Genomic DNA, 26,888 nt, shown 5'->3' with positions numbered 1-26,888 from the left:
ATTGCGTCACAATAATTCTGCATGTTCTAGAATGTAAGCTGGCCAATATGTCTAATACACATGGATTTACCTTTATTCATTTGCACATTTGGGTCCATTGATCTATCAAACCTATTTATTTTCTTCAATATTATAGATATTTTCAAATCAGTACCTAGTTTTTTATATTCCCGATTATTTTGATATTTATGAACCTTTGCCAAGATACGCATATTAGGTAAATGATTTCTGTTGTGATGCATTATCATTGGTTTAATGCACAATTCTGCATTACCCTAGATATTAATGATATCTGCTTATCTTTGTATTGGGTGAAACTTGGCCATTAATCAAACATGCTTTAATTTAAATCAGAAGTTCAAATCAATGACTTCCTTACAAATGGATGGCCACTTATATGTTCTTAAGTATTCCATTATGGATCTGCTAAATCTGTAGTGTTCATCGAATGTTCAAAAGGGATTTGGCATGTTTCCTTTTATCCACTTCAGCTCTTTGGATATCAGCGTTAAGTACATGATGCTTTTCTAAGTAGTTTTCATTTGGGAATGCACTGTTTTACTTAAATTTATTTGTGTGGAATTTTTAAACTTGTGTGCAGTGAATAAATGGAGCTTTTGCAATATAATGTTATGGTTCCATATTAAAAATTGACACTGCAGTGAAATTTATTGCAAAATGATTGTTAACAATTAACAGCTGTTCTGTACATTAAGGATGGAATGCATTTTTAAATTGTGTAATTATGCTGTGATAATATGTGCCCTTAACCAGAGATTCACAAGTAACAATTAGGTCGAAATTTGCAGTAAGAAAACAAACTATGATGTGGAATTTTGTTTATCTCAACCTTATGCTATTATCATAAATAGGTTTAACCAGTGTTTGGGGGAAAAAAAAGATCTGTCCTTTGCACCACAAGAATTCTATTGGAGCTTTGACCTTTTAGGTCTTGGTTTTCAAAGGACATAAGTGATTTTGAATGTTTGGTTGATCTCTTGTTTCTGATTTAAGCTTGATTTCTGGGATAAAGATTCCATCACAATAATTCTGCGTGTTTTAGAATGAAAGCTATTTAATATGGTTAATATACACAGATTTACCTTTTTCTCATTTGGACTTACTTTTAAAAACTAAATTCTAAAGTAATGTTTAATACAAAACAAAAATTGTGAATGTTCTATCTTGAGGAACTTGTTTGGTTGGGTGGTCATTCACAAAATCATTGAATTGTGGCAGCGCAGAAGGAGACCATGCATCCTATAATGTCTTCAACAGCTCTCCATGTGAACATTTCACTTGGTGCCATTTTCCTGCTTTCACCCTGTCACCCTACGCATTGTTGTTCTTCAACTAAGGTCTAATTCCTTTTTGAAGCTGCCTCCACCATGCTGTCAGGCATGCCAAGGCATATGGTCTGAGAACGCTTTGATGGAAACTAATCAGCCATTTCTCCTACCTAGCATGTTGTCCAGATCTTGCTATAGATCATTTTCATTAGATGAACAATGGTTATACATGAAAAGACCTTGTATATGGTGAACTAGCTATTGGTTGTGACTTGTTGGGGATAAATAATGTAACACCACCTGCAAACAAGATATGAAGATGACTGACATTGACATTGAGAAATGGTTGTGAACAATTGCTGTTTGTGGTTATTGGTGATTTAATATTCAATTAAATGCCATGTTAATATATTTGGCTTAAAATCTACTAGAATTTACTGTATGGTTCTTGAGGATCAGCTGACCTCTAGATATCATTTCCTTAGTAGGTACTGATGGTACTGCCAGTGGAATACTTAGCATTTTGTATACATGATGTATAGTGCTTGGTTTCTGATCTGAATGTCGTTAAATGTGGTATTTGTCTTTTGATTGCTGTTGCGTTGGTCACAAGAGGTGGCAGCTGTGTTTCCAGGATATGAAACTGAATAATTGTCATCTTGTGTGTACCATGAGGCCTTAAGTGAAAGCAACTGTGAATTCACTGCCTGATTGCCAATTTCAGTTATTACATTCATGGTATTAGCCCTGCACTTGTGCCAAATTGTCTGCTTTTTGTAAAGCTTTTCAGCTGTGCATATCTCTGCCAATTGTTCCTGCAATTAAGTTGATTATTTTTAAAAATGGGATTGAATTAGGACTTAATCTTTATTGATCTCTCAATAGCAGGATGCATCCTCGTGTTGCTAAGAGGATTCATGATTTGGCAAATTGTCCAAATCAGCAACAGAAAGTTTGCATTGTGTCACTGTGACAGCTCTTTTCAGGATAATACTTTGTGAAAGGCCTAGTGATGCCTGTCCCGCCTACACCTTATCCCTGTCCTCATCAATTTAAGGTTGTTGCTCAGCCCCAAATATGTCTGGTTTAAAATTTTCATCCTGATGTTTAATTCCCTTCATAATTTTATCTTTCCCCACCCTTATAACCTTCTCAGCTCTGCAACCACCTGCTCCAAGAAAATAAATTCTTCATTCCTTTGTCCATACTACTTTGTACCTTCACTACACCTACACCATATCTCTACTTTGCTACAGCGCTCCCCCACCATCCCCTTTCAGGTCTTCATTAAAATTCATATATTTCACCAAGTGTTTTGCCACTGCTCATATTTTCTTCTGCATCGGGTGGTCCATTGTTGTCATTGGCATTCTACATAAATGTAATTTGTATGATGTGTTTCTCCTTTGCTAGGGAGATTATTTGTGAATTCATCAGCACTGCAGGCTTTCTGAAGCAGTTTTGTTCATGTACAAAGATTAAAGGGCAAGACAACTGATACTTTCAGCAAAATTATGTGCTTTTTTATAATTTGTTATTTCTTTATAATGTCTTTAAATTGTTTAGCAGAGTGAATACATTTATCTTTTCAACAACTGCCTTTCTCAGACAAGGAACACTGAAATGGAGCCTGCTTTATAATAATATCCTTGGTCAACTTAGGATGGTGCTGATTAGAATTGATCCCAGGCATTTAGAAATTATTTATAGTCTGATATCTTGTTTAAGGCATCTTAGCATCAATTAACTTGATTGTCAGCAAGAAAGTGAAATTCAGTGTCAAGATTTTCTTTAAAATCAAACTGTTATTGACACACCTCCAGGCGGATGAGACTTGAACCTGGATCTACCGACCTAGAGATATGGACACTATCACTGTGCCACAAGGCCCCCTAGCATTTAAGGCATTTTTGGCCTGCAAGCACTTGTGTTATTTGTATCTTAATGGTGTTTAACTGTTTTATAAAAGAGCACTTGCGGAGCAGTAGTAGTGTCCCTTCCCTCTGAACCAGGGGACGCAGGTTCGTGTCCCACTTGCTTCATAGCTTAGACATAATACATCTGACTAGATTGGTTTAAAATATCTACAAAAGCTGCCAATTGATCTGATTGATAGGTAGCTACAGAGGGTGAGTCCACCTGCTCCTGAATGATGGAAGTCCTCCTCTCACCCTGGAATGGCTGCCCCAGTGTAAGGGTGCTCTTGTAGTCCAGTGGTAGTGTCTCTAATCTTGAGCTATGAAGCCTGGGTTCAAGTTGCACCTGCTCCAGAGGTATGTCATAACATAACTGGACAGGTTGGTTTAAAAAAAATCTACATTCACCCCCAGGTGAGGTATATCAATGGTTTGAGACAATTGTGACCAGTGACGATGAGATTAACTGTCATACTGGTTCTAAAAGCAGAATACACAAGGTAGATTCAGAATTATTTTGGACTCTTATAAAAGGGCTCTTGGAATGCACTGGTAGTTCCCGATCTCTGAGCCAGAAGACCTGGTTTCAAGTTCCACCTGCTCTAGATGTGTGTGAAAACATCTGAAAAAAGGTTGGTCAGAGAATATCTTGGACTGCTATAAATAGGAGCACAATAGAATGGAGTTCAAGTTTGAGGTGCATAGTTATAATGTGTATCCTTATGTATAAATGCTTATAAAAATGTGAAGAGCGGTTCCTGTTTATTCTTCTTCACCTGAGCTTTCAGGAGAACAGTAACTTGCATCACCAATGTTATGAGTTGTAAGCAGTGTGGAATCTGAATATTTGATTAATTTGGTTTGACTACAGAAGATTAATCGGTATCTCCATTATGGATTGTCATCTGACATTTCACATCATTGCAAACTGAATTGCAATAGGGTCAGAGTTCCTTGGCAGTGGAAGTAAATGGCAGTACTGTATGGTAAGAGTTGATCAATTTTTAAGATCTTGATAATCCTGTAGTAGAGATTGGTATTTTAGCGTAGAGGCATTTTTTCACTCTGGTATGTAGTATGTTTGCAATATTTAATCATAGAATCCCTATAATGTGGAAACAGGCCCTTCGGCCCAACAAGTCTACAGTGACCCTCAGAGCATCCCACCCAGACCCATCCCCCTATAACCCACCTAATCTACACATCCCTGAACACTATGGGCAATTTAGCATGGCCAATCCACCTAACCTGCACATCTTTGGACTGTGGGAGGAAACCGGAGAACCCAGAGGAAACCCACGCAGACATTGGGAGAATGTGCAAACTCCGTACAGACAGTCGCCGAAGGGTGGAATCGAACTTGGGCCCTGGCGCTGTGAGGCAGCAGTGCTAGCCACTGAGCCACCGTGCCGCCCCTTGCCCTTTGTTTGAAGGGCATTTGTTGCTATAAAACAAATAGGCTTTGGCATAATTTTGGGAGTTATCCCAATAGTTATGTTTTGAAGGAAGAACTTTACAGTTTAAGACTACCTCATGACAGAATCCTGATGCTGAATTTGTGAGACAATCCATAAATTTAATCTCTCTCAGCATTTGTCTTTGTATAGTCAAAGCTTTGTGCAGCACTAATTGCCTGCAGTCACATCTATTCATAGCTGTAGCAAAAGATTGATGCTTGGGGACTGGCAACAACCATGCAAAATGTGTCTACGCTACTCTTTGAAAGTGGTTTAAAAGTGTACAAAAGAGTTGCTTAGGACTGATTCTTTGAGAACCTTTGTTTATTACAGTGCCTGTCTTACAGCACGTATAGTTATACACACTCAAAAATTCCTTGGGGATTGAATGTTTTGCAGCACATAGTGAATTAATGTCTTGTGATCTGAGGTGATTGCATGCAAATATTGGCTAACTTTTGTATAGTGTGCTTAAATACTGAGAGTTTCTCAATACAATATTTTATCAAAGGAATAAATTTCTAATGTTTATATAGCATGTGCTTTACTATTTTGGCCTCTGTTTTCAAGGACACAGAAAATGTATGTACACTGGTATTAGTGAGTCCAAAGGAGACTTCAGCATAATGAAGTGGAACAGACTTAATTCTTATGTTTGACCCTGCACTTTCTCAAAAGCTTCCTAGTCTTGGTTTGAATTGTGGATAAAACAAACATGCAATACCTGACCTGACATTTGTCAAAATCCTTTGTCCTCTTAATTCTGTAAACTCAGTCTTTACATCATGCATTTTGTCTTTTTCTCACTTTCACTTATTTCACACGTTCGATTTAAAATCAATGCATTCTTCCGAAGTAATGTAAAAGTAGAATTGCAGCATTGCCATTTTGTATCTTTTTCATGTATTCGAGCCAGGATCCAACAATAACTGGGATATATTTGATACTAGGCTCCGGACTGCAACCCATTTTATCATATTGACTTCATCCAATACTACTCACTATAAAGGAATCTAAAAGGCTATCGTAACATTCTTCTCTTCCTGATAAGAGGGCCTTGCATTTGCGTAGCATATTTGAGTTATGTAGCCAATGAGAGATTAAAGTCTATTTTCAAACTGATAGGTTTGCATGGGAAATACGCCCAGTAGGAAGGAGGTGAGAGATGGAAATTTAAGATGGTGTTTAAGGCATTGACTGAACAATTAATAAGGTTAGTGCTACCTTTAATATAGGCATTTCTGTGTCTGACTTCTTCCCTGCCAAACTTTCCCTAAGGTTTGTTTGTATACTAGATCTGAACATGCTGTGTGTGCTGTCTAAGCTCATCCTGCCCATGAAACCCAGCCTCTGCTCCTTGGACCCATTCCCAATAAATTGTTGACCACCTAATTCCCTTTCTGGCTGCCATATTACCCAAGATTGAGGTTTCTCTTTTCTCAGGTATTGTCCTCCTCCTATTCAGTGCTAACATTGCCCTTCTCAAAAGAAAATCCCATTTTTGCTGTCTTTGCAGATGGTGCCCACATCGACCCCTCCATTCCTTTTCAAGTCGTTGAATGCATTGCTATCTCTCAATTCTGTGTGCATCTTTCCCATAACTAAGTTTCTGTACCTGCCACAACACTGAAGTGGTCCTTATCAGAATCACAAATGGTATCTTTCATGTCTGTGATTGTGATAAACTATCCTCCTCATCCTTTTCTGTCCGTCTGCAGTCTTTGTTATGTTCACTGCGCCACCTTCCTCCAACGCATGTCTTGTTGTGCAGCAAAATGTGACTGCCCTGGCCATTGAATTCTTAAGATATTTTCTTATCGACCTCATCAGAGATGTTATTATGCACTTCTCCAGAAGGTGGGACTTGAACCTAGCCTGCTGGCTCAGAGTTAGGGATGCAATTACAGCAGCAGAAGACCCCCCATGGAATTCTAGACTGACATAGCATAGCTATAGAATCGCCTGCTGTGGTTCTGTTGTCACTCATACATGATGTCTGGAGTTCTGCCCCTGCTGAAAACATGTTTCAGAAATCTAAATCTACCTCCATTTAAGCTCTCCATTGCTTCTGATTTGTCATGCTGCTTGTCCAACATCGAATATTGGATGAACAGAAATTTTCTCCAACTAAATGCAGGGAGGTCCAAAGCCATTTTCTTCAGTCTCCATCACGAGATCTGTTCTTCAGCTGAGTCCTTTTCAGTCTATTCCTCTCTTGGACCATTGTCTAAGGCTGATTGAGACCATTGACAATGTAGGAATCCTTTTTGATTTGAAAATGAGCTTCCTGCCACAAATCTCTTGCTGCACAAAATAATCACCTACGTTACCTCAAGACTTGCCTTTTCTAGTTAGCCTCCCATTTTCTAACCTTATAAACTGTTATTATCTGTTTTAGGGAGAAGTATCAAAGAATAGTCTTGAGTTCTGTGTTCGGCATTACAAGCAACCTTTACTCCGCTCTTTTACCACGTGGGAGAGGCCAGAAACCGCTCTGAATCTGGCTTTCACATGGAGCCCAGTTGCCCTCTTAAATACAGCTCGATCGGAGGAGAGATCAGTGACACTCTAACTTTCCCCAGCTGAATATAACACTTTTAGTGTCACAATTACATGCAACATTGATGTCATTGTTAGCCACATCCAGTTCAGTAAGCATATAATCAATGATGGACAAATCTATGGACAGCCCCAGGACCTCCCATAATCTTATGATGTTTAACAGATGCCTCCGTCATCTGTCGTTGAGGTCTTTAAAATGCTTCTGACAGTTATACTCCTTCCCAAATATTTGCCAGCTGTGCTGCATTATTTGCCAATAACATAAACACTTATCACTAAGAACTCATCCAAAAAATTCTCTAGATTAGGAAGGATATAAATTTTTACCAATTGTTATAAAGTCTTTAAAATCAACTCAAGTATAATGTTACTGCAATTCTGTGACAAAGCTGACAAATTGGGAAGAACCCCTCTCTCTCTTCGGCCTGAGATCAAACAAACAGTCCTCCTGTCTTGGAGTTGCAACTATATCTCCCGTTATTCTCATAAGTGAGTTTTAAACCAGAGTTTAGTTCATGAATGAGACTTATATTATTCCTACTCGAAGCACTTTCCATTACTAATTTTCTTTTCTTCATACAAGGCATCTATTTGAATTCCACTGATGAGGGTGAAATTCAATCACTTTACAACTTTACCAAGTCATTAAATGAAACTTGTTTAGGTTCCACAAACAAGTAGGGGACATAACTATATCCTCGCTTTGTATTTTGTAATCTGTCTCTCACATTTTCTTTGATCTTTAGGTATAAGAATTTGTTCAAATTATCTACACCTGCACTTAAGCTTCAATTGTTTATCTATCCTCAGTTTTGACCGCTCTTCTTACAACCTTCGTTTTGCCCCCTTCATGTGTTAGTGGTCTTTTAGAGGTCATGTTTACACCATTTATTGCTTTATCTTCCCTAATGATGCACTGAGTTTCTTTTACTGCCTATTTGCTCAAAGAATTGCACGAACCAACTAATTTGTTGTTTGCATTTCTAATTTACAATTACCTAAAAAGTTCAGAATACTGTGGGTTTAGACTTTTCCTTCTACTTATTGCTAAATAACAAACTTGGGACCTTGGCTTAACTAGGTCATTCAAAAATGCCACTTATTAAAAAGCTTATGTGTTTAGAACTGCCTCTTTACAGAAGCCTAAAGTTTCTTCTCACTAGGACCCTTTAATGACCCCCACAGAATATTTCATAAGGTTATCCATTGACTCTCTGTATGGAGACCACAAGTCTGGCTGTGAGCATCTGCTGTACGTAGTTGCTAATGCCTTTCGGCCATCTCGTGTCAGCTTAAAAAGCCCCAGGTGGCCATCTTGTCAACTTTATTCCTGGGTTGCTACAAAACACTACTACTCTTCTTCTAATGGACACCAAATCCTGTCAACCTTGTACTTATTGACATTATGCACCCTAAAAAAAGTCCTTGTTCTTAGGCAGTCCTTGGAAATCATGGATGACTTACTTTCTCTTTTTGGCTTGATGGGTTCTGAGATGGTCAGGAGATCCAACACAGTCTATGGACTGTGCCATATATGGGACTGTTGGGGTTTGAAGGGTTGGCTAGGATATTTGTCTGCGCTCTCTGATGCCTCAGTCTCATACCTACATGTTTCTGGGGTCTTTCCATGCTCTGTGCCTTCTTGAATGAACCCAATCTGTTTTGATGAGCCACTCTGGAGTTCAGTGGCTGAAATTAGAGTTTGCAGAAGATATTTCTATATGTGTCCACATAGAAATTGTCAACTTCTCCTGAGAAAACAGGCCTTTCACTGACCATCCCGTTACCTTTGAATAAAGGTAATTGATATTGTGGAAAATGTGGAGTGTATTCCATATCTTGGGAGCACTTTCTCTAAAGGCACGCATAGATGACAAAATTCATCATTGCCTATGTGCCAGATCACCCTTTGGCCAACTAAGGGTCTAGGCCCGAAACGTCAGCCTTCCTGCTCCTATGATGCTGCTTGGCCTGCTGTGTTCATCCAGCTCTACACCTTGTTGTCTAAGGCAAAGTATATTTTAAGTGTAGTTAGTCACTTTGTAAAGCAAGAAATTTGTAATGCTGAGTTTTGTTTGACCCTGTATTTGTTTATCATGACCTAACTTCAATAGCCCGGTTGCACATTTTAAATGGTAATACGTGGTTGTGACTCATGGGATGTTATAAGGAAGCCTTCCATTTCCTGTGTTTTGCTTGTTTTATGCAGTGAAGACTTGTGAATTCAGCCTGGGGAAAAAAAAGTCGTTACTGTTCAGAGAAATGAGCTGAGCCTGACAATTATAAAGGAACAAAAATAAATAGAAAATGTATACAATGCTGCTGTGGCCTGGTAATTAATGAATTGTGAAGTATATGAATAATTATTGTAGATGCATCATAATTTTCTGTTACTTGCTGGAGTAGTGTTGAATGGATAGTGTAGCTTGCTGAAATGAGTGGTATTCATGTGCAAGCGTAGATGGAGTTATTCAGTTGCCACTGTTTGTGGGTTTAGGGTCGTATGTAGGCTAGGTAAAGTTAATATTTCCTTCTCTAAAGTACATTAGTGGACCAGATGGATTTTTACAACAATTGTTAATGGTCTTATGGTGACCACGAAACTGAGCTTTCAATCACAGGCTTATTAATTAGTTGTTTTAAATTCCATTAGCTGCAATGGTAGAACTTGAACCTGTGCCCTCGAGCATTTTCTTGAGCCTATAGATTATTTTACCGCTACAGCACTGTCTGTCTCTTTATCATTCTTAACTTTTTAATTAGATGCATCATTCTTCATGTAGAAGCTTTGCTTTTTAATGGAAAATACCTTTCTTTCAGGGAGGTGGTGACATAATGGTCATTTTGTTAGACTAGTGAGCCAGGTGAATATTCTGAGGTCATGGGTTCAAATCCAGTATGGCAGCAGAGGAATTTGAATTCAATTCATAAATCTGGAACATTAATGTTATCTTCAGTGATGGTGAGTCTGGGGTGCTTGGTGCTTAGGAAAATGTGAATTGTTGCTTTGAACATTTGTGAGAAATTACATTCTCTGCTGCAATTCCATTTTTTTCCCTGTTCCCTTTCAAATTGAGAGATGTGAAGAAAATATATTTTCTACCATTCAATAATTGGCTTTCTCATTGAATTGAGTTAGTTATCTTGCATATATTTGTTTAATAACTTTTTTAATGTTGCATCAATAGATGTTGGGAGTAATATAACTAAAGTTTATTTCACCAGATTATGTTGTATTTTGTTGGCAGTCTGAAACTGCTGTAGAAGACAACATTTCAGAATTTGAACAATGAGGACAGTTTAGCTCAAACTTGTCTAAAAGATGGCCCAGGGGCCGTATTGTACCTGCGGAGGCTTTTAACGTGGCCTTCTCGGCCTTGCCAAGACACTGGAAGAATGTGCAGATTGATTTGAAAATTAACTGTAGAGCTGCTTTTCTAGTCACAGCCATCTTTTTCTTGCATTTGCTGCTGAAAGATTTAATATAGAAACATAGCCTACTTGTGCTCCTGTTTTCTATTTGGTCCTTTTTGAGCCTGCTCTGCTATTCAGTATAATCATGGTTGATCATCCAACTCAGTACACTGTGCCTGCTTTTTCCCCCTTATAGTTTGATCCTTTTAGCTCTGAGAACTGTATCTATCCCCATGAAAACATTGAATGTTTGACATCAACTGCTTTCTGTGGTGGAGAATTCCATAGGCTCACCATTTTCTGGGTGAAGAAATTTCTCCTCATCTTGGACCTAAATGCCCCCTATCCCTTATCCTTAGGCTGTGACCATTATGAACCTAAAGCAGCAGATGAGGGAGAGAAACAGCCTGTGACTGGAGGAGCAGAAAACGTTTTGAAGGCATGGAACTTCTACTTTGTTTCCAGATGGTCCATTCTTTCTTTGCTGTTACCCTCCCATGTTTGCATGGTCTCCTAAGGGAGTGCACAACACCATGTGGGCGGGGCTACCATGTGGAAGAGCAAGAGTGTATGTTTTCATAGAGGGTGCACACCTTCTTAACTACACAGCCATTCCAAAGTCAGTAGAACATTCACACTTCTCCAGTCCAAGGGAATCGGGGCTGGAGTCAGTGAGGCAGAAAGGGAGGGAGCTGGTATAAGTCTGTGGGAGAAAGAGAGAGTATGATCCTTAGACTGAAATTGAGACACACCCTGCCTTCCTCCTTCTCCTCCCCCTTCCAAAATGAATCACAAAACAGCCTGGGAGGGGAGAAAAGGTTGAAGGCAACCCACTTCCAACACTCACTTTCACTTTCAGATGAATTCTGTGAAGACCAGCTTGGATTGTGTGTCACCAGTTGTGTAAGTTAGTTAAATGCATCTCGGTTCGGTCCCCATCCCCATCTTCTTTCCTGGTGATCAGGACTTGGAACCTTGTCTGTGTCTTCCTAACTCTGTTTCTTCAAGGAAAAGGCAAAATAAATTTAGTTCAGCTGCTTGGCATTTTTCAATGGTCATTTTTATTAACTACCCATTTAAAAAATTATCAGTGTGCTATTTTAATTTTTAGAAAAATAGCATTTAATGTTGTGGCAAACATTATCATTTTGGCTTCTTTTGCTGACACCATGTGCGCTACGTGTCACTTCAAAATGCACAAGTACATACAAATGGTTTTGTGGAGGATTGTAGGTTTGTGTGCTGGATGGAGATTAGGACCCAGGAAGAGGATGAAAATAGTCTCTGGACCCAAGAAAGAAGTGCTGATTGGGGTGTGGGGGAATGTTGGAGGAGGGGGTGAGAGAAAAACTTGTTCATCAGCTGGTGAGTTAGAGAAAAGTTTAAATATGTCCCCTTGTGTAAAACATTTGGACAGATACTTTAATATTTTACAGTTTAGATATTACTGATAAAGGATACGCTCTCACAGCAAGGGATTTGCAACTGGTCATTAACTGGTAACTTAATAGCTTTTGAAAATTTTCATGCAAAGCTGCACTTAGGCAGCAAATTATGCTATATGCAGTGTTGTGGAGATTCATTTGCCCTACTAATGGAAAAATAATAAAACTGAAAAATCTACTTGTTTTGGACCTTGCGTATAGAATTAGATTTTACTATCATGTGCGCTCTAGTATAGGAATACATGAGTCCAGTGAAACGTGTACAAAGTTGCCATTCTCCTGTACCCTCTTGGTTACAAAACCAGAATTACAAAGACTCAAAAATAGATCTGAGAGAGCACTCAGAGGTCAGTAAAAGCTGGCAGTCAAAGTCTAAATGAGGAAACTTTTAATAGAGTGTATGGTCAGGGTCTGGAATGCATTGCCTGACAGTATTCTGAAGGCAGACTCAATTGAAAAGGAAAGTAGGAATGGGAGCAGGCTATTTGACCCTTCGAGCCTGCTCTGCCAGTCAATATGATCATGACTGATCCTCTTATATGATGTCATATTTAACTTTCTTCCCATACCCCATGATACCTTTTAACTTTTAAAGAAAAGTCCACCTCTTGTATATATTCAGTTAACTGTCTGTTGACAGTCGACTGTGGTAGAGAATTCCACAGATTCAGCACCTTTTGATAGAAGATTTTTTTTCTCTTATCCCCATGCTAAATGACTTACTCCAAATTCTAATACACTGGTTCTAGACTTCCCAGCTGTGATCGTTTTAACTTTAGACGGTGAAAGTCTAAAAAGTCTGTCAATGGTATAAGCAGCTGTATGTAATTATCTAAAGTGGTTTCTGTAAACAGTTCTTACCCAAATTGATGGCTAATATGCAAATTCCTTAATAACAATGTGAGCCTAAATATTATACCTGAAGGGATTTGACCTGTATTTTAACAGGCAGGAGGTGAGTATTTTTAATTACATGTTAAAGTGTCGATATTGTTATGGTTGCAATCCATGTTTATATTAGACAAGTTAGATTGCAGATGAAACCTGGCTTGATAGATCATGTTTTAGTTTTGTTGATGTGTTGAAGAATTTGTTTTAACAATTAAATAGAAGTTTACTAAGCAAAAGAAATGAACGTACAATAGAATAAACCAAAGTCAAAGAGTTTTATACGTACAGTAAAAGTATAATTGCATTAATCCCAAACACTCCTCTATCAATTCCAAGAAAAAAACAGCTTCCCTTGTAGAGTATTCACACCAGAATCCCTTTCTTTTGCATCTTGATAACTTTAAGGTAACTGTGATTTAACTCCTTTGGAATCTCTGATAGCTTATTCTTAGAGCTCTTGTATACCTGAGTTTAAACAATACCATGGAAGAACTTTGAAATTAAAGGATAAATATTCTGAAATCATGGTGTTGCTTAACCTGGAATTAGTGTAGACCAGTGAACACCGGGGTAATAGATGAATAAGACTTAATCCATGTTAGGATATGGGAGGCAGATTTGGATGATCCTATATCTACTCAGGTTGGAAGATAGAAGACTGTATTGTAAGACTTTGGATTGTATTGGAATGCAGGTAGTTCTCCTGTAACACGATGGTTGTGTTCTTGTGCGAGCTCGTGCTATAGAAAATCACGCCATAGAAAATTGCGTTATAGGGAAATCACTATAGTGTACAGTAGAAGGTTTGCGTTATCCAAACAGCGTCCACTATTCATCAATCGAATTACAGCCAATTCGCGTTAATGAAACACGTTATAGCAGAAATACTTCTAGCCAATTCTAGAAATATCAAAGATATGGATCAGCATTTCAGCAGTAGGTAATCTGAAATGAGCAGTCTTAGTTGAGATGCTCATTTTTCCCATAGACCAAAAAAAAACTTGATTGAATTATTTTTGAAGAAGTGATGAAGAGAATTGATGAAGCCAGAGTGATGGACGTTGTCTATATGGACTTCAGTAAGGCATTTGACAAGGTTCCACATGGTAGACTGGTTAACAAGGTTAGATAACGTGGAATACAGGGAGAACTAGCTATTTGGATAGAAAATTGGCTAGAAGGTAGAAGACAGAGGGTGGCGTTGGAGGGTTGCTTTTCGGACTGGAGGCCTGTGAATATTGGTGCTCTGCACAGATTGGTGCTGGGTCCACTGCTTTTTGTCATTAATATAAGTGATTTGGATGTGAGTATAGCAGATATGGTTAGTAAATTTGCAGATGACACCAGAATTAGTGGTGTAGTGGACAGTGAAGAAGGTTGCCTCATGGTACAACAGGACCTTGATCAGATGGGCCAATGGGCTGAGGAGTGGCAGATGGAGTTTAATTTTGGATAAATATGATGTGCCACATTTTGGTAGGCCAAATCAGGGCAGGACTTGTACATTTAATGGTAAGTTCTGGGAGGTGTTGCCAAACAAAGGGACCTTGGAGTGCAGGTTCAAAGTTCCTTGAAAGTGGAGTAACAGGTGGACAGGGTAGTGAGAACCCGTTTGGTACACTTACCTTTATTGGTCAGTGCATTGAGTATAGGAGTTGGGTGGTCAACTTGTGGCTGTGCAAGATGTTGGTTAGGCCACTTTTGGAATACTGTGTTCAGTTCTGGTCATCTTACTATAGGAAGGAGGTTGTGAAATTTGAAAGGGTTCAGAAAAGATTTACAAGGATGTTGCCAGAGTTGGAGGATTTGAGCCAGAGGGAGAGGCTGAATTGGCTGGGGTTATCTTAGAGTTTTATAAAATCATGAGGGGCGTGGAAAGGGTGAACAGTCGAGGTCTTTTCCCCAGGGTAGGGGAGTCCAAAACAGGGCGTAGCTTTAAGGTGAGGAGGAAAGATTTAAAAGGGACCTAAGTGGCAACTTTTTCACACAGAAGGTGGTGCGTGCATGGAATGAACTGCTATTTAAAAGGAATCTGGATGGGTTTATGAATAAGAAGGGTTTAGAGGGATATAGGCCAAATAGGACTAGATTAATTTAGCATATTTGGCTGGCATGGAAGGGTCTGTTTCTGTGCTGTACATCTCTATGACTGTGTGGGAGTGTGGTTGGTAAATCCTCAATTGGTTGGAGGTAAGATAAATCTCAAGTATCTCCATTTATTGTGCATTGTGGACAATGATTGCCCCTCGTATTGAAAGATTCCTCTAACTTATGTCCAATTCAAAAATAGAACACATAGCATAGCGGTAGTGTCCTTACTGCCGGACAGGGAGGCCGGAGTTCAAGTCCCACCTATTCCAGAGGTGTGAGAGAACATCTCTGAACAGGTTGGTTAGAAAATAGGTTAAATACGAAAACTCAAATCACTGCACCTGTTGATTGGAATATTAATTAATCTGTATAGATGTCATTAAATTAATAACACATTTGTTGGTGTTCTATAAATTTAAGCATCATATTAGTATTGGAAAGAAAGCTTTGACAATATTCTTTGTCTTGCATTCATCAGGGCAGATGCAAGAATGGCATGCTTCTAAGGAAGCAACAACAGTTGAACAATGATATCGTGAATTTGGCTTTTGTTACACTTCTGTCTTTGGCATAAAAATAGTCATTGTGTATTGCTGATAAAAGATAACATGTTGCTTTTCATCTTGGTTATCAGCATGCAATGTTCAAGTTCGATATGACATTGTAGTATTTTCAACAGTCACTTATGACAATATTGATAAAATTCAGAATTTCATCTTGTAATTTTAGTATATTTTCCTTTAGACCTTCTTCTTACCCTAAATGTAGAGAGTGTACCATATTTGGCTCTGTGTATGTCATCAAGATGGCTAACAAGAAGTGTAAATTAGGCAGGTTTACGTAATCTCGGTCTGCTCCCAAACAGGAATTCCACCTATTGTTTCCAGCTGTTCCTAAAATAGCAATCTTTCAATTAAGTAATGTTTTAGCAGTCTTTATAGGTCAATTATATGGATGAACATGATAAACAAACCTGTGTATCGATGAGATATTTATGACTTGGGTTCAGCTGGTGATTCTTAAGAAGAAATCTTTCATGGGCTGTGATCATTGCTAGGAAGGCCAATGTTTCTCACCCATCCCTAATGGCTGTTGAGAGGGTGATTGTGAGCCAATGCCATGAAGCACTGCAGTCCATGTGGTATGGGTATACTAGGGGTTCTAGAAGGAAGAGAGTTCTTGGATTTTGAACCAGGGACAGTGAAAGAAATATGATATGGTTCCACATTGATAAAGTTAAGTTTAAAACTAATTTGGATAAATTTTGTAAGACGGCTTTGATCCTGTGTCACATTCATAACACAGGCCTTTTGTATAGTAAGGACCACAGCAACTTCTTTTGAGAAGGACTTCATTTACCTGGCGGAGAACTTTGAAATTGACTGAATTGTAATGGATATTTGGAAATGGTGTATGAAAACATCCGAAATTAACATTTCACTAAGAAATATAGTTTAGTGTTTTATGCTTTTGAAAAATTCTGTGTCAAATTATATGAAACATATAGGTTAAGAACACAGCTTGCGTGGAATGAGTGAATATTGAGTTCGGGGGCATGGACAAGGGTCAGCTAGGCTTTGTGAATGCTGGCCATTTCTACAAAATCTTTCCCTTGATACAATTATGTAAAACTACCTACTACTTGAAGTGAAAACAGAAATGCCTGGAAAAACTGAATAGATCTGACAACATCTGTGGAGACAAAGCACAGTTAACATTTTGGGTCCAGTGACGTGTCTTCAGAATTTTTTTTTTTTTTTTTTAAAAGTATGTTGAAGTTATTTTGAATGGATATCCCAAGATCGGTAAAGGTAAAAGAACAGCGTCTCCGAGTTCCCTTCCACATCTGCCATTCTATTCTCATTCCAGAAAATTGTGGAATTTCCAAACCTAACACCAAGCTGCAGCTTTGCCGCAAGACCAAAAGTGTTTCAAGAAGAGGGTCTTGTTAGAATAGCCAACAATGAGTGATAAAAGTGATCTTTGTTAACTTAAAGCATATGCTGAAACAGTTGCAAAATTTACTGTTGGATGACTGTGGGAAAGCAGTGGTCCAGTGGTATTATCGCCAGCCTATTAATTCTGAGACCTAGGTAATGTTCTGGGTATTTGGGTTTGAATCCTGCCATGGCAGATAGTGGAAGTAAGAATCTAATGGCCAGAAATACCAGGATAAACCCGTTTAGTTAACTAATGTCCTTTAGGGAAGGAAACTGCTGCCCTTGCCTGGTCTGGCCTACTGTGACTCTGGACCCATATGATCTGGGGTTTGACTCTCAACGCTCTCTAGGCAATACATGTGGGCCTGGCTAGTGATGACCACATCCTATTTTAAAAAAAAACTTGTTATTCATCACTTTTTTCTGAGCACATTTCTATTAAGGATATCACTTGGGCCTTTTGCGGAAATAATTTTGAATGAAGTTTTGACTGTGGTGGGGTTTGATTGACATTTTCCATTACACTTTGTTTTACATCACTCTGGTTTGAATTTTTCACTCCTCCACTCTTTGGAAGGAGGTAGTAAATGCTGTGTTGAAAGTCAGTGTGATGGCAGTAATTGCATCTGATCTACATGTATGTCATCATGTAGTCAGTTTTAAGCTAAAGAAAGTTAAACGAATGACCTATAGAGACGGGTAGTTTTGAAACATCGCTCTGCTAATATGTAATAGATGTAACAAAACTAAAATTATTCACAATTGGAAAACTGTTTTGAATGTAGTTTATAACTTTTAGAAATTTTCAGGATCTTGGAACTATAGTACTGTGCAATTTATATAACTAACCATCCTTGATCAATGTACAAGATGTATAATATTATTTGTTTGTGTGACTGATAGTGTGCAGTTCTGTACCCCTAAGTCTTGTGTTTTATGTTTCTTTTTAGGCTTTTGGTCAGGCATACAGCAACCAGAAGAAAGTAGCAGCTGATGGAGAGAGCCGTGAGGAGTCCTTGATTCAGGAGTCCGCTTCTAAAGAGGCATATTATGTTGGGAAGATTCTGGAGCTGCAAACAGAACTAAAACAGTTGAAAAATGTTCTCACCAATGCCCAGTCTGAAAATGATCATCTTGCTTCAATCACACAGCAGCTAAAAGAGGTAACAAAAAAGAATTGAATTGAATTTTTGAATTTTATTTTTTAAGTGACTGTGCAACTTTATCTGTTCTTTTTAAAATTTATTTTGCCATTTCTTTTAATCTTTTGTTGGCATGTACCAGTTTTCAGTGATGAGAACAATGCTGTTCTGTGTCATGCAACCAGAAAAAATACATATGTTGTTCTTTACATCTGCTATATTAGTTGATTTCTTTGGAGATGACTATGAAAGCACAAATAGTCTTACAAAATTCCTGGACTTTGGAGAGGAAGAAAATCAAGTATTTCTTTTCCAGGTTGCGATCCTGAAATCAATTCCAGAAGTGTAAGGATCAAATCAGTTACAGCATGGTTGAATAGTCCGTATGTGCTGTTTAAGTTTGGATTAAACAACAAAGGTTGCCACACAAGCTACTGCTTTCAGAATAAGAGTTCATAAGGAGAGAAAAGAAGAGGAGAAAGAAGCTTCTGTTCTCAGTTTTAAACAAGGTTGAGGCCAGTTTATTACACAAATCTTGCTGAAAGCAATAACATCAAAAGCACGGTCTCCACCTGAATCAAGCTGGGACCAATATTCTAGTGAAATGGGTAAATAGGCTGGTCAACAGGACTTTAAACTAGAAAGTGAGGGGGGAGGAGGGAATGGTGAAACTTGCCCCGGTGGGAAACACAGCAGCAGGTTAACATCTGTAGTAGTGGATTCAACTAAGTGGAAAAATATGAAAAAAAATGACAGGGAAGGAAAATTCAGGAGAGGTTATTCCAGCACAGACACAAATAGAACAGAGTGTTTGGAAAAGGCAAGCAATCAAACACTGGAAAAACAAATGAAGATGAGAAGAGGGAGGGCTAATTCAGGACTGAAGATGTTATATCTGAATGCACACAGTATAAGGAAAAAGGTGAGTGAGCTTGTGGCACAGATCGCAACTGGCAGGTATGACGTAGGCATCACGGAGACATGGCTGCAAGGGGATCAGGATTGGGAACTAAGTATCCAAGGATATACATCCTATCGAAAAGATAGGCAGGTGGGCCGAGGGGGTGGGGTTGCCTTATTAGTGATAAATGAAATTAAATCAATAGGAAGAAATGAAGTAGGGTAAGGTGGCGTAGAATCTGTATGGATAGAATTGATGAATCGCAAAGGTAAAAAAAACCACAGTTGGGGTTGTGTACAGGCCTCCAAACAGTAGTCAGGAGCTGGGGCGCACGATACACCAGGAGATAGAAAAGGTGTGTAAAAAAGGCAAAGTCACAGTGATCATGGGGGATTTCAATATGCAAGTGGATTGAGAAAATAATGTTGGTAGTGGATTGCGAGAAAAGGAGTTTGTGGAATTCTACAAGATGGCTTTTTGGAACAGCTCGTGGTGGAGGCCACAAGGGAACATGCAATACTGGATTTAGTGTTGTGCAATGAGGCAGACTTGATAAAGGAGCTTAAGGTAAAGGAACCCTTAGGAGGCAGTACTCGTAAGATGATAAAATTTCCTCTGTAATTTGATTGGGAGAAGATAGAATCAGAAGTAACAGTATTACAGCTGAATAAAGGTGACTACAGAGGTATGAAGGAGGAACTGGGCAGAATTGACTGGAAGAGGAGCCTAGAAGGAAAGACAGTGGAACAGCAAAGGCAAGAGTTTCTGGGAGTATTTCAGGAGACGCAGCAAAAATTCATCCCTAGGAAAAAGAAGCATTGTACAGGGAGGATGAGGCAACCATGGCTGACTAAGGAAGTCAGGGATCGCATAAAAGCAAAAGAGGAAGCATATAATGTGGCGAAGAGCAGTGGGAAACCAGAGGACTGGGAAGCTTACAAAGACCAACAGGGGGCAACAAAAAAGAAATAAGGAGGGAGAAGATTAAATATGAGGGTAAGCTAGCCAGTAATATCAATGAAGATTGTAAGAGCTTCTTTAGGTACATAAAGGGCAAAAGAGAGGCAATAGTGGACATTGGAACACTGGAAAATGACAGTGGAGAGATAGTAGTGGGGAACAAGGAAATGGCTGAGGAACTGAATAATTACTTTGAGTCAATCTTCCCGGTGGAAGACACGAGTAATATCCCAAAAATTCGAGAGTCGGGTCAGAGCTGAGTATGGTGGCCATCACCAAGGAAAAGGTGCCAGTAAAACTGATTGGCCTGAAGGTGGACAAATCACCTGGACCAGATGGACTACACCGAGTTCGAAAGGAGATGGCCGAAGAGACAGTGGGAAGCGTTATTGGTGATCTTTTGGGAATCGCTGGAGTCAGGGAGGGTCCCGGAGGACTGGAAAATCGTTAACGTGACACCCCTGTTTAAAAAAGGAGTAAGGCAAAAGACAGAAAATTACAGGCCGATTAACCTAACCTCGGTCGTGGGCAAGATTTTGGAGTCCATTGTAAAAGAAGAGATTTCTGAATATTTGGAATATTTGAATATAGTAAAAGAGGGCAAAGTCAGCATGGCTTTGTCAAGGGGAGGTCATGCCTGACAAATCTGCTAGAATTCTTTTGAGGCAGTAACGAGCAGGGTAGACCAAGGAGAGCCAATGGATGTTATCTACCTGGACTTCAAGAAGGCCTTTGATAAGGTGACACACAGGAGGCTGCTGAGTAAGATAAGGGCCCACGGTGTTACAGACAAGGTGCTAGCGTGGATAGAAGATTGGCTGTCTGGGAGAAAGCAGAGAGTAGGAATAAAGGGGTCTTTCTCGGGATGGCAGCCGGTGACGAGTGGTGTTCCACAAGGGTCGGTGCTGGGACCACAACTCTTCACTTTGTACATTAATGATCTAGATGAAGGAACTGTGGGCATTCTGGTTAAGTTTGCAGACGATACAAAGGTAGGTGGAGGGGCAGGTAGTATTGAGGAGGTGGCGAGGCTGCAGAAGGATTTGGACAGGTTAGGAGAGTGGGCAAAGAACTGGCAGATGGAGTACAACGTGGAAAAGTGTGAGGTCATGCACTTGGGTAAGAAGAATAAAAGTATGGACAATTTTCTAAATGGGGAGAAAATTCAGAAGTCTGAAGTGCAAAGAGACTTGGGAGTTCTAGTCCAGGATTCTCTCAAGGTAAACTTGCAGGTTGAGTCAGCAGTCAGGAAGGCATATGCAATGTTGGCATTTATTTTGAGAGGACTTGAATATAAAAGCAGGGATGTACTACTGAGGTTTTATAAGGCTCTGGTCAGGACACATTTGGAGTATTGCGTGCAGATTTGGGCCCCATATCTCAGGAAGGATGTACTGGCCCTGGAGCAGGTTCAGAGGAGGTTCACAAGAATGGCCCCAGGAATGGAAAGCTTAACATATGAGGAACGTTTGAGGACTCAGGGCCTATACTCACTGGAGTTTAGAAGGATGATGGGGGATCTAATTGAAACTTTCAAAATACTGAATGGCCTGGACAAAGCGGATGTTGGGAAGATACATCCATTGGTAGGAGAGTCTAGGACCCGAGGGCACAGCCTTAGAGTAAGGGGAAGACCTTTTAGAACAGAGGTAAGGAGAAACTTCTTCAGCCAGAGAGTGGTGAATCTATGGAATTCACTGCCACAGAAGGCTGTGGAGGCCAGGTCATTGAGTACGTTTAAGACTGAGATTGATAGGTTCTTGATTATCAAGGGTTACAGGGAGAAAGCAGGAGAATGGGGTTGAGGAACTTATCAGGGAATGGCGGAGCAGACTTGATGGGCTGAATGGCCTAATTTCTGCTCCTGTGTCTTATGGTCTTAAGCAGGGCCCGTGCGACCTTTTTGAAGGAACTATTAAACATTGCATGGTTTTTCAATGAGGTGGAGAGTATATTTCAAAATCTAAAAAATATGTTTGAACTACACATCCGGTATCAGGGTTATGCAGGACAGCCACGATGGACCAGAACACCTTTTCTAGTCTGATAATCTTTACCCTTTTATAGACCATTTCGAACATGGCCAGAACATTTGTGATACTCTCTTTGTGATAGTAATGCACCTCCTGGTTTCTCAAAAACACTTGCCTGCTGCCAGCCAGAGTGTAGGATCCTTCTTAAATTAATTGCCAACTTTCGACTTGAGATACTGAGTGAACCATTATGTCTTATGCCTTCCATTGTGGTGAGTGGCATGCTGTTGCTCGTGGAGCATGTGACGGCTCCCTGAACTGTATTGATGAGTTCAGTATATAAAAATAGTTCAGCGCCCTGATGTTGACTAAGAGTCGATGCCATAATTTAAGAATGTTTAGAAATAATTTTTATTGACTGCAACTAATTATCTAACACCTCATGTTTTAAAACTATATAATAATATGGGTTAAGGATCAAAGATTGGTATTTTGACTGTCAGTTTAAAGAAATTGGAAACCTTTTGGAGGACTTGTTGCAACTTATTAAGGTTGTTTCTTGGAACTCTTCTTATTATTTTAGTTAGCAAAGTTGACTGACTGTAAGACCCTAATTCCTGTAACTATACTGCTGCGTTGCTAAAACATCTAGAGGGACTTCAACCATGGTTGTGCTACAGTGATATATTGAAAACCTAATACAGTAGTGCCATCCATCAAACTTACGAAGCAGATAAATTACTGAAATATCTTTGTCTTTTTTTTGTTTGTGCACTTTCTATCGTGGAATTCATTACCCTTGTGATTCTGAAGTTAACTTTTAGAACAGCTAAAATATGGATTTTGTTTTTTGTCTTCCATGGCACTTGTCAGTTGCTCCCTATCTTGTGCAAATAGTGTGTAAAATGTCGGGAGCCACCAACTAGATATTGGTTTAAAGACCCTCAGCTATTTAGCTCTTCTCCTGTCTGCTTTTTAAAAGAAAAATTAGAATGCATAGTCCAATTTCAATTCTGTTTAATTGGAAAAGACTTCTGGAAATTAGGTCCCAGGGAACAATAATCAAACCAGCATATTGTGGGAATGTGTTTAGATGGGTTGGTTTCTTTAGAGGATGGCAGTTTGCCATTTTGACATTTCATCAGTATTATCTTGAATAATATTTAACTTAACATTATAGCATTAGTGCTTTGTTTCTGTCTGTCTGCTGTTTTAATGCCTGTGGAATTTCTTCCCTTAATTTTTGTGCATTTTTAATTGTACTATTAGTGAACCAGCTGGGTTTTCAATAACAAATCAACAATAGTTTCAAGTCATCATTGGACTTTTGATTCCAGATTCTTAAAATTTTATTTTAAATTGAATTTCAATTCCACCATCTGATGTGGTGGGATTTGACACTTGGTCCCTAGAATATTACTGACATATTTGGATGGTTAGTCCAGTGAAAATAGCACTATGCCATCACCTTCCCCTGTTTCATTTAATCACCTTTTCTCTGTAGTATGATTGCTGCCATTTAATTAAACCAAAGACTCAAATAGTGCAATCAACACATTTCATCTTGTGGCTCACTTTAACTGTTTAATTTGTCCCACCCCCATGCATTTTTTTTTTTGCTGCAGTTTTCTTCCATGCTTGTTCTTGTCCTCTTTGATCAGTTGGTCTTGTTTCAGTTGGTAGATTTGAATGATCTGATGTCAACATAAGGTATACTCTAGTGTGGAAATCGATGCACTTGTTTGGGACTTTTAATGTAGAAAAACATCCTAAGGAACTTTATGGAAGTATGTTCAGATAAAAGTTGACACTGTGCCAAGAAAGAGATAATAGGAAGGGTAAGAAAAAGTTTAGTTGAAAAGTTGGGTTTTGAGAAAAATTTGTCAGGCAAAGAGAGGGAGGTGAAAACACGATAGGATGGATGATATGGTTTTATAAGGTCAGAGCAGGTTATCCTTGTGATGGAATGAATATAAAGTCAACCATTCAGCTTGAGATTCACATGGTGTCACTTATCCATCCCTCTCTCCTTTCTTTATAACCTCCTCCATTTTTACAGTCTTCTGAGAACTTGGCACTACTCTGATTTCTAGCTTCTTGTGAGTTCTTGATGTCCACTTGAGGCTGCACCATTAGTTCTAGAATTCCCTCCACAAATCTGTCCTTTTGAGCTCTCCTGTTTAAAGATGCTACTCATCTTCTCTCCAATCTCTTTTTTTAATTTGGTCATTTGTGCTAAAACTCCACACTGTGCAGAAGGAATAAGGCTTCTTGACGAAACACAGCTTGAGCTCCAACTTTGAGGAGGTGGTTATTAGATAGAAATTGAAAACAATAAGATGCACTAACAATGTGCTTGGATGTACTAGGCAAAGGTGAATGGCTGCCAAAAAAATTATTAGCAGGATTTGGGATACCTCACAAGTTCTTGTGATGGTGTGTGCACAGTTGTTTTTCTGTTCCAACTGCAGCAAAACAAAATCACCTTCTTGAAATAGGTCCGCAAACCAAATGTTTGGTCGTGTTAGATCTCTTCAGTTCATTGATACGTGATGTTGAATTATACTGTAATTTCTCATGCTTGATTTGATTCGCTGAATGTTTGATTATTTTAATTACTTTGACTTGATGGAAAAGCAGCTTTTTATTTTCCCTGGTATCCTTGATTACCAAGCCTGTTGGCCACTCTTCCCCATTTTCTTAAGCAATCCTCAATTAGACATTTCCTGTATGGTGGAAAGACTGCTTTGATTGGTTTTGAACTATCTTGCCCTCACTGACACATATTTGACAGAATTTGTTTTGGAGCAACAATTAACTACTTAAGTTTTGACTGAAAACTGTTGCAATGTTACCAATGTTACTGAAAATTTGGAAAACCAACATGCTTGTGACTGCATGCTCCTAACCCTGTTAAAGTTTCTAAATTGAAGTCCTGTTTGAAGTTGTCTCTGACCATTTTACTGCATTTTTTTAAAAAAAAAAACAAGCTGCGTCAGGCAGTTATGATAAAGAACAAAGAAAAATACAGCACAGGAACAGGACCTTCGGCCCTCCAAGCCTTCATCGATACATTTGCCCTTCCTTACTAAAACTGTCTTCAGTTACAGGATCCGTATCCCTGAATTCCCCTCCTATTCACGTATTCATCCAGGTGTGTTTTGAATGCTGCTCTAGTGTCTGCTTCCACCACCACCTCTGGTAGCACTCACCACCCATTGTGCAAGGCAAGTTTTACACGCATCTCCTTTTTAAACTGCAGCCCGTTCCCACCTTGTACCTGTGTCCCCTAGTAAGTGACCCCTTTGACACACACACCTCCTCCACCGCCCCCCCCCACCCACCCCAGCGGAAGTTGCATCACACTTCCCACTCTATTCATGCCATTCACAATCTTTTAAACTTCTGTTAGGTCACCCCTCAGTGACCCTGCGTTCCAGTGAAATCAAACCCAATCTATCCAGCCTTTCTTCATAGCTACAATCCCCCATACCAGGTAATATCCGGGTAAATGCTTTCTGTACCCTCTCCAAGGCTTCCACATCCTTCTGGCAGTGTAGTGATGAGAACTGTATGCGATATTCCAAGTGTGGCTTCACTAAAGTTCTATAAAGCTGCAGCAAAATTTGCCTATCCTTCTACTCAATGCTCCTTCCAATGAAGGCAAGCATGCCATAGGCCTTTTTTTTTAAACTACCTTATCTACCTGTGCTGCCACCTTCAGTGATTTGTGGACCTGAACACCCAGATCCCTCTGCATATCAATACTGCTAAGGGTTCTGCAATTGACTGTGTAATTTCCACCTCTACTTGACCGAACAAAATGTATCACCTCATATTTGTCCAGATTAAACTCCATCTGCCATTTTTCTGCCCATGCCTCCAACTGATCTATATCCTGCTGTATCCTCTGACAGTCCTCCTCACTATCCGCAACTCCTTCAATTTTGTATCATCTGCAAACTTACTAATTAGACCAGCTACATTTTCCTCCAAATCATTCATGTAGACCACAAACAGCAGAGGTTCCAGCACTGCTCTCTATGGAATGCCACTAGTCACAGCCTTCCATTCCGAAAAGTATCCCTTCTATCGCTACTCTCTGTCTCATATGACTAAGCTAGTTCTGAGCCCATCTTGCTAGCTCATCCCTGATACCATGTGATTTCACTTTTTGTACCAATCTGCCATGAGGGACCTTGTCAAAGGCTTTACTGAAGTCCACGTAGAAAACACTAGCTGCTTTATCCTCATCAATCATCTTTGTCACCTCCTCAAAAACTCAATCAAGTTAGTGAGACACGACCTCCCTGTACAAAACCATGCTGTCTATTGCTAATAAGTCCATTTGCTTCTAAATGCATATAGATGATTGTAAATAGTAATGATTTGAAATGAAAAAAGAGCCTATTATGCAATTTAGTTATTCTGTCAATTTGTTAAACAATTTTTTTACTGATTTCAATTTTTTTTTTTACATTTAGCCAGATTCAACAGCTGACTTCTTGAAAACATGCTGTGAAATAAAACATTGAGACATATCAGTTAACCATGAGCTTCAGCTTGAGAATGACAAACTAAGACTGCAGACACTGGAAATCTGGAATAAAAACAGGAAATGCTATAAATACTTAATTGTGGAGTATCTGTGGAGAGAGAAACAGCAAATGTTTCAGATCTGAGAATTTCTAAGGATATCCCCTCACAATTCAGCTATATACTCAAACAAATAAGGTCAAAAATTATATGAATCTAAACCTTTGCCAATCCAAATTCTGATAGTCATCTAAACAAGTCACTTACCTCTGGTACAATCCCATATATCCATTACTATTTTATGTGTGCAATTTCTAACAAATTTACACTTGAGGAAGTTTATAATATCATAGCCATAATACTCATTGCAG

General features: G+C 39.1%; 1 protein-coding gene across 2 annotated transcripts in view; it reads left to right on the top strand.

Annotated features, from left to right (window-relative positions):
* The window catches only part of LOC109932210 (protein bicaudal D homolog 2), a 229,611-nt gene that overhangs the window by 12,567 nt on the left and 190,156 nt on the right, over window positions 1-26,888 (top strand). For both annotated transcript variants that reach the window (XM_020531437.2, XM_020531436.2), the window contains exon 2: window positions 17,956-18,168. In XM_020531437.2, the coding sequence (XP_020387026.1) occupies window positions 17,956-18,168 (213 nt within the window). The remainder of the gene's footprint in view (window positions 1-17,955; window positions 18,169-26,888) is intronic.

This window comes from Rhincodon typus, chromosome 16 (genome assembly GCF_021869965.1).
Source record: "Rhincodon typus isolate 14 chromosome 16, sRhiTyp1.1, whole genome shotgun sequence".
Classification (NCBI taxonomy): domain Eukaryota; kingdom Metazoa; phylum Chordata; class Chondrichthyes; order Orectolobiformes; family Rhincodontidae; genus Rhincodon; species Rhincodon typus.
This window is presented reverse-complemented; position numbering and strand designations above follow the sequence as displayed.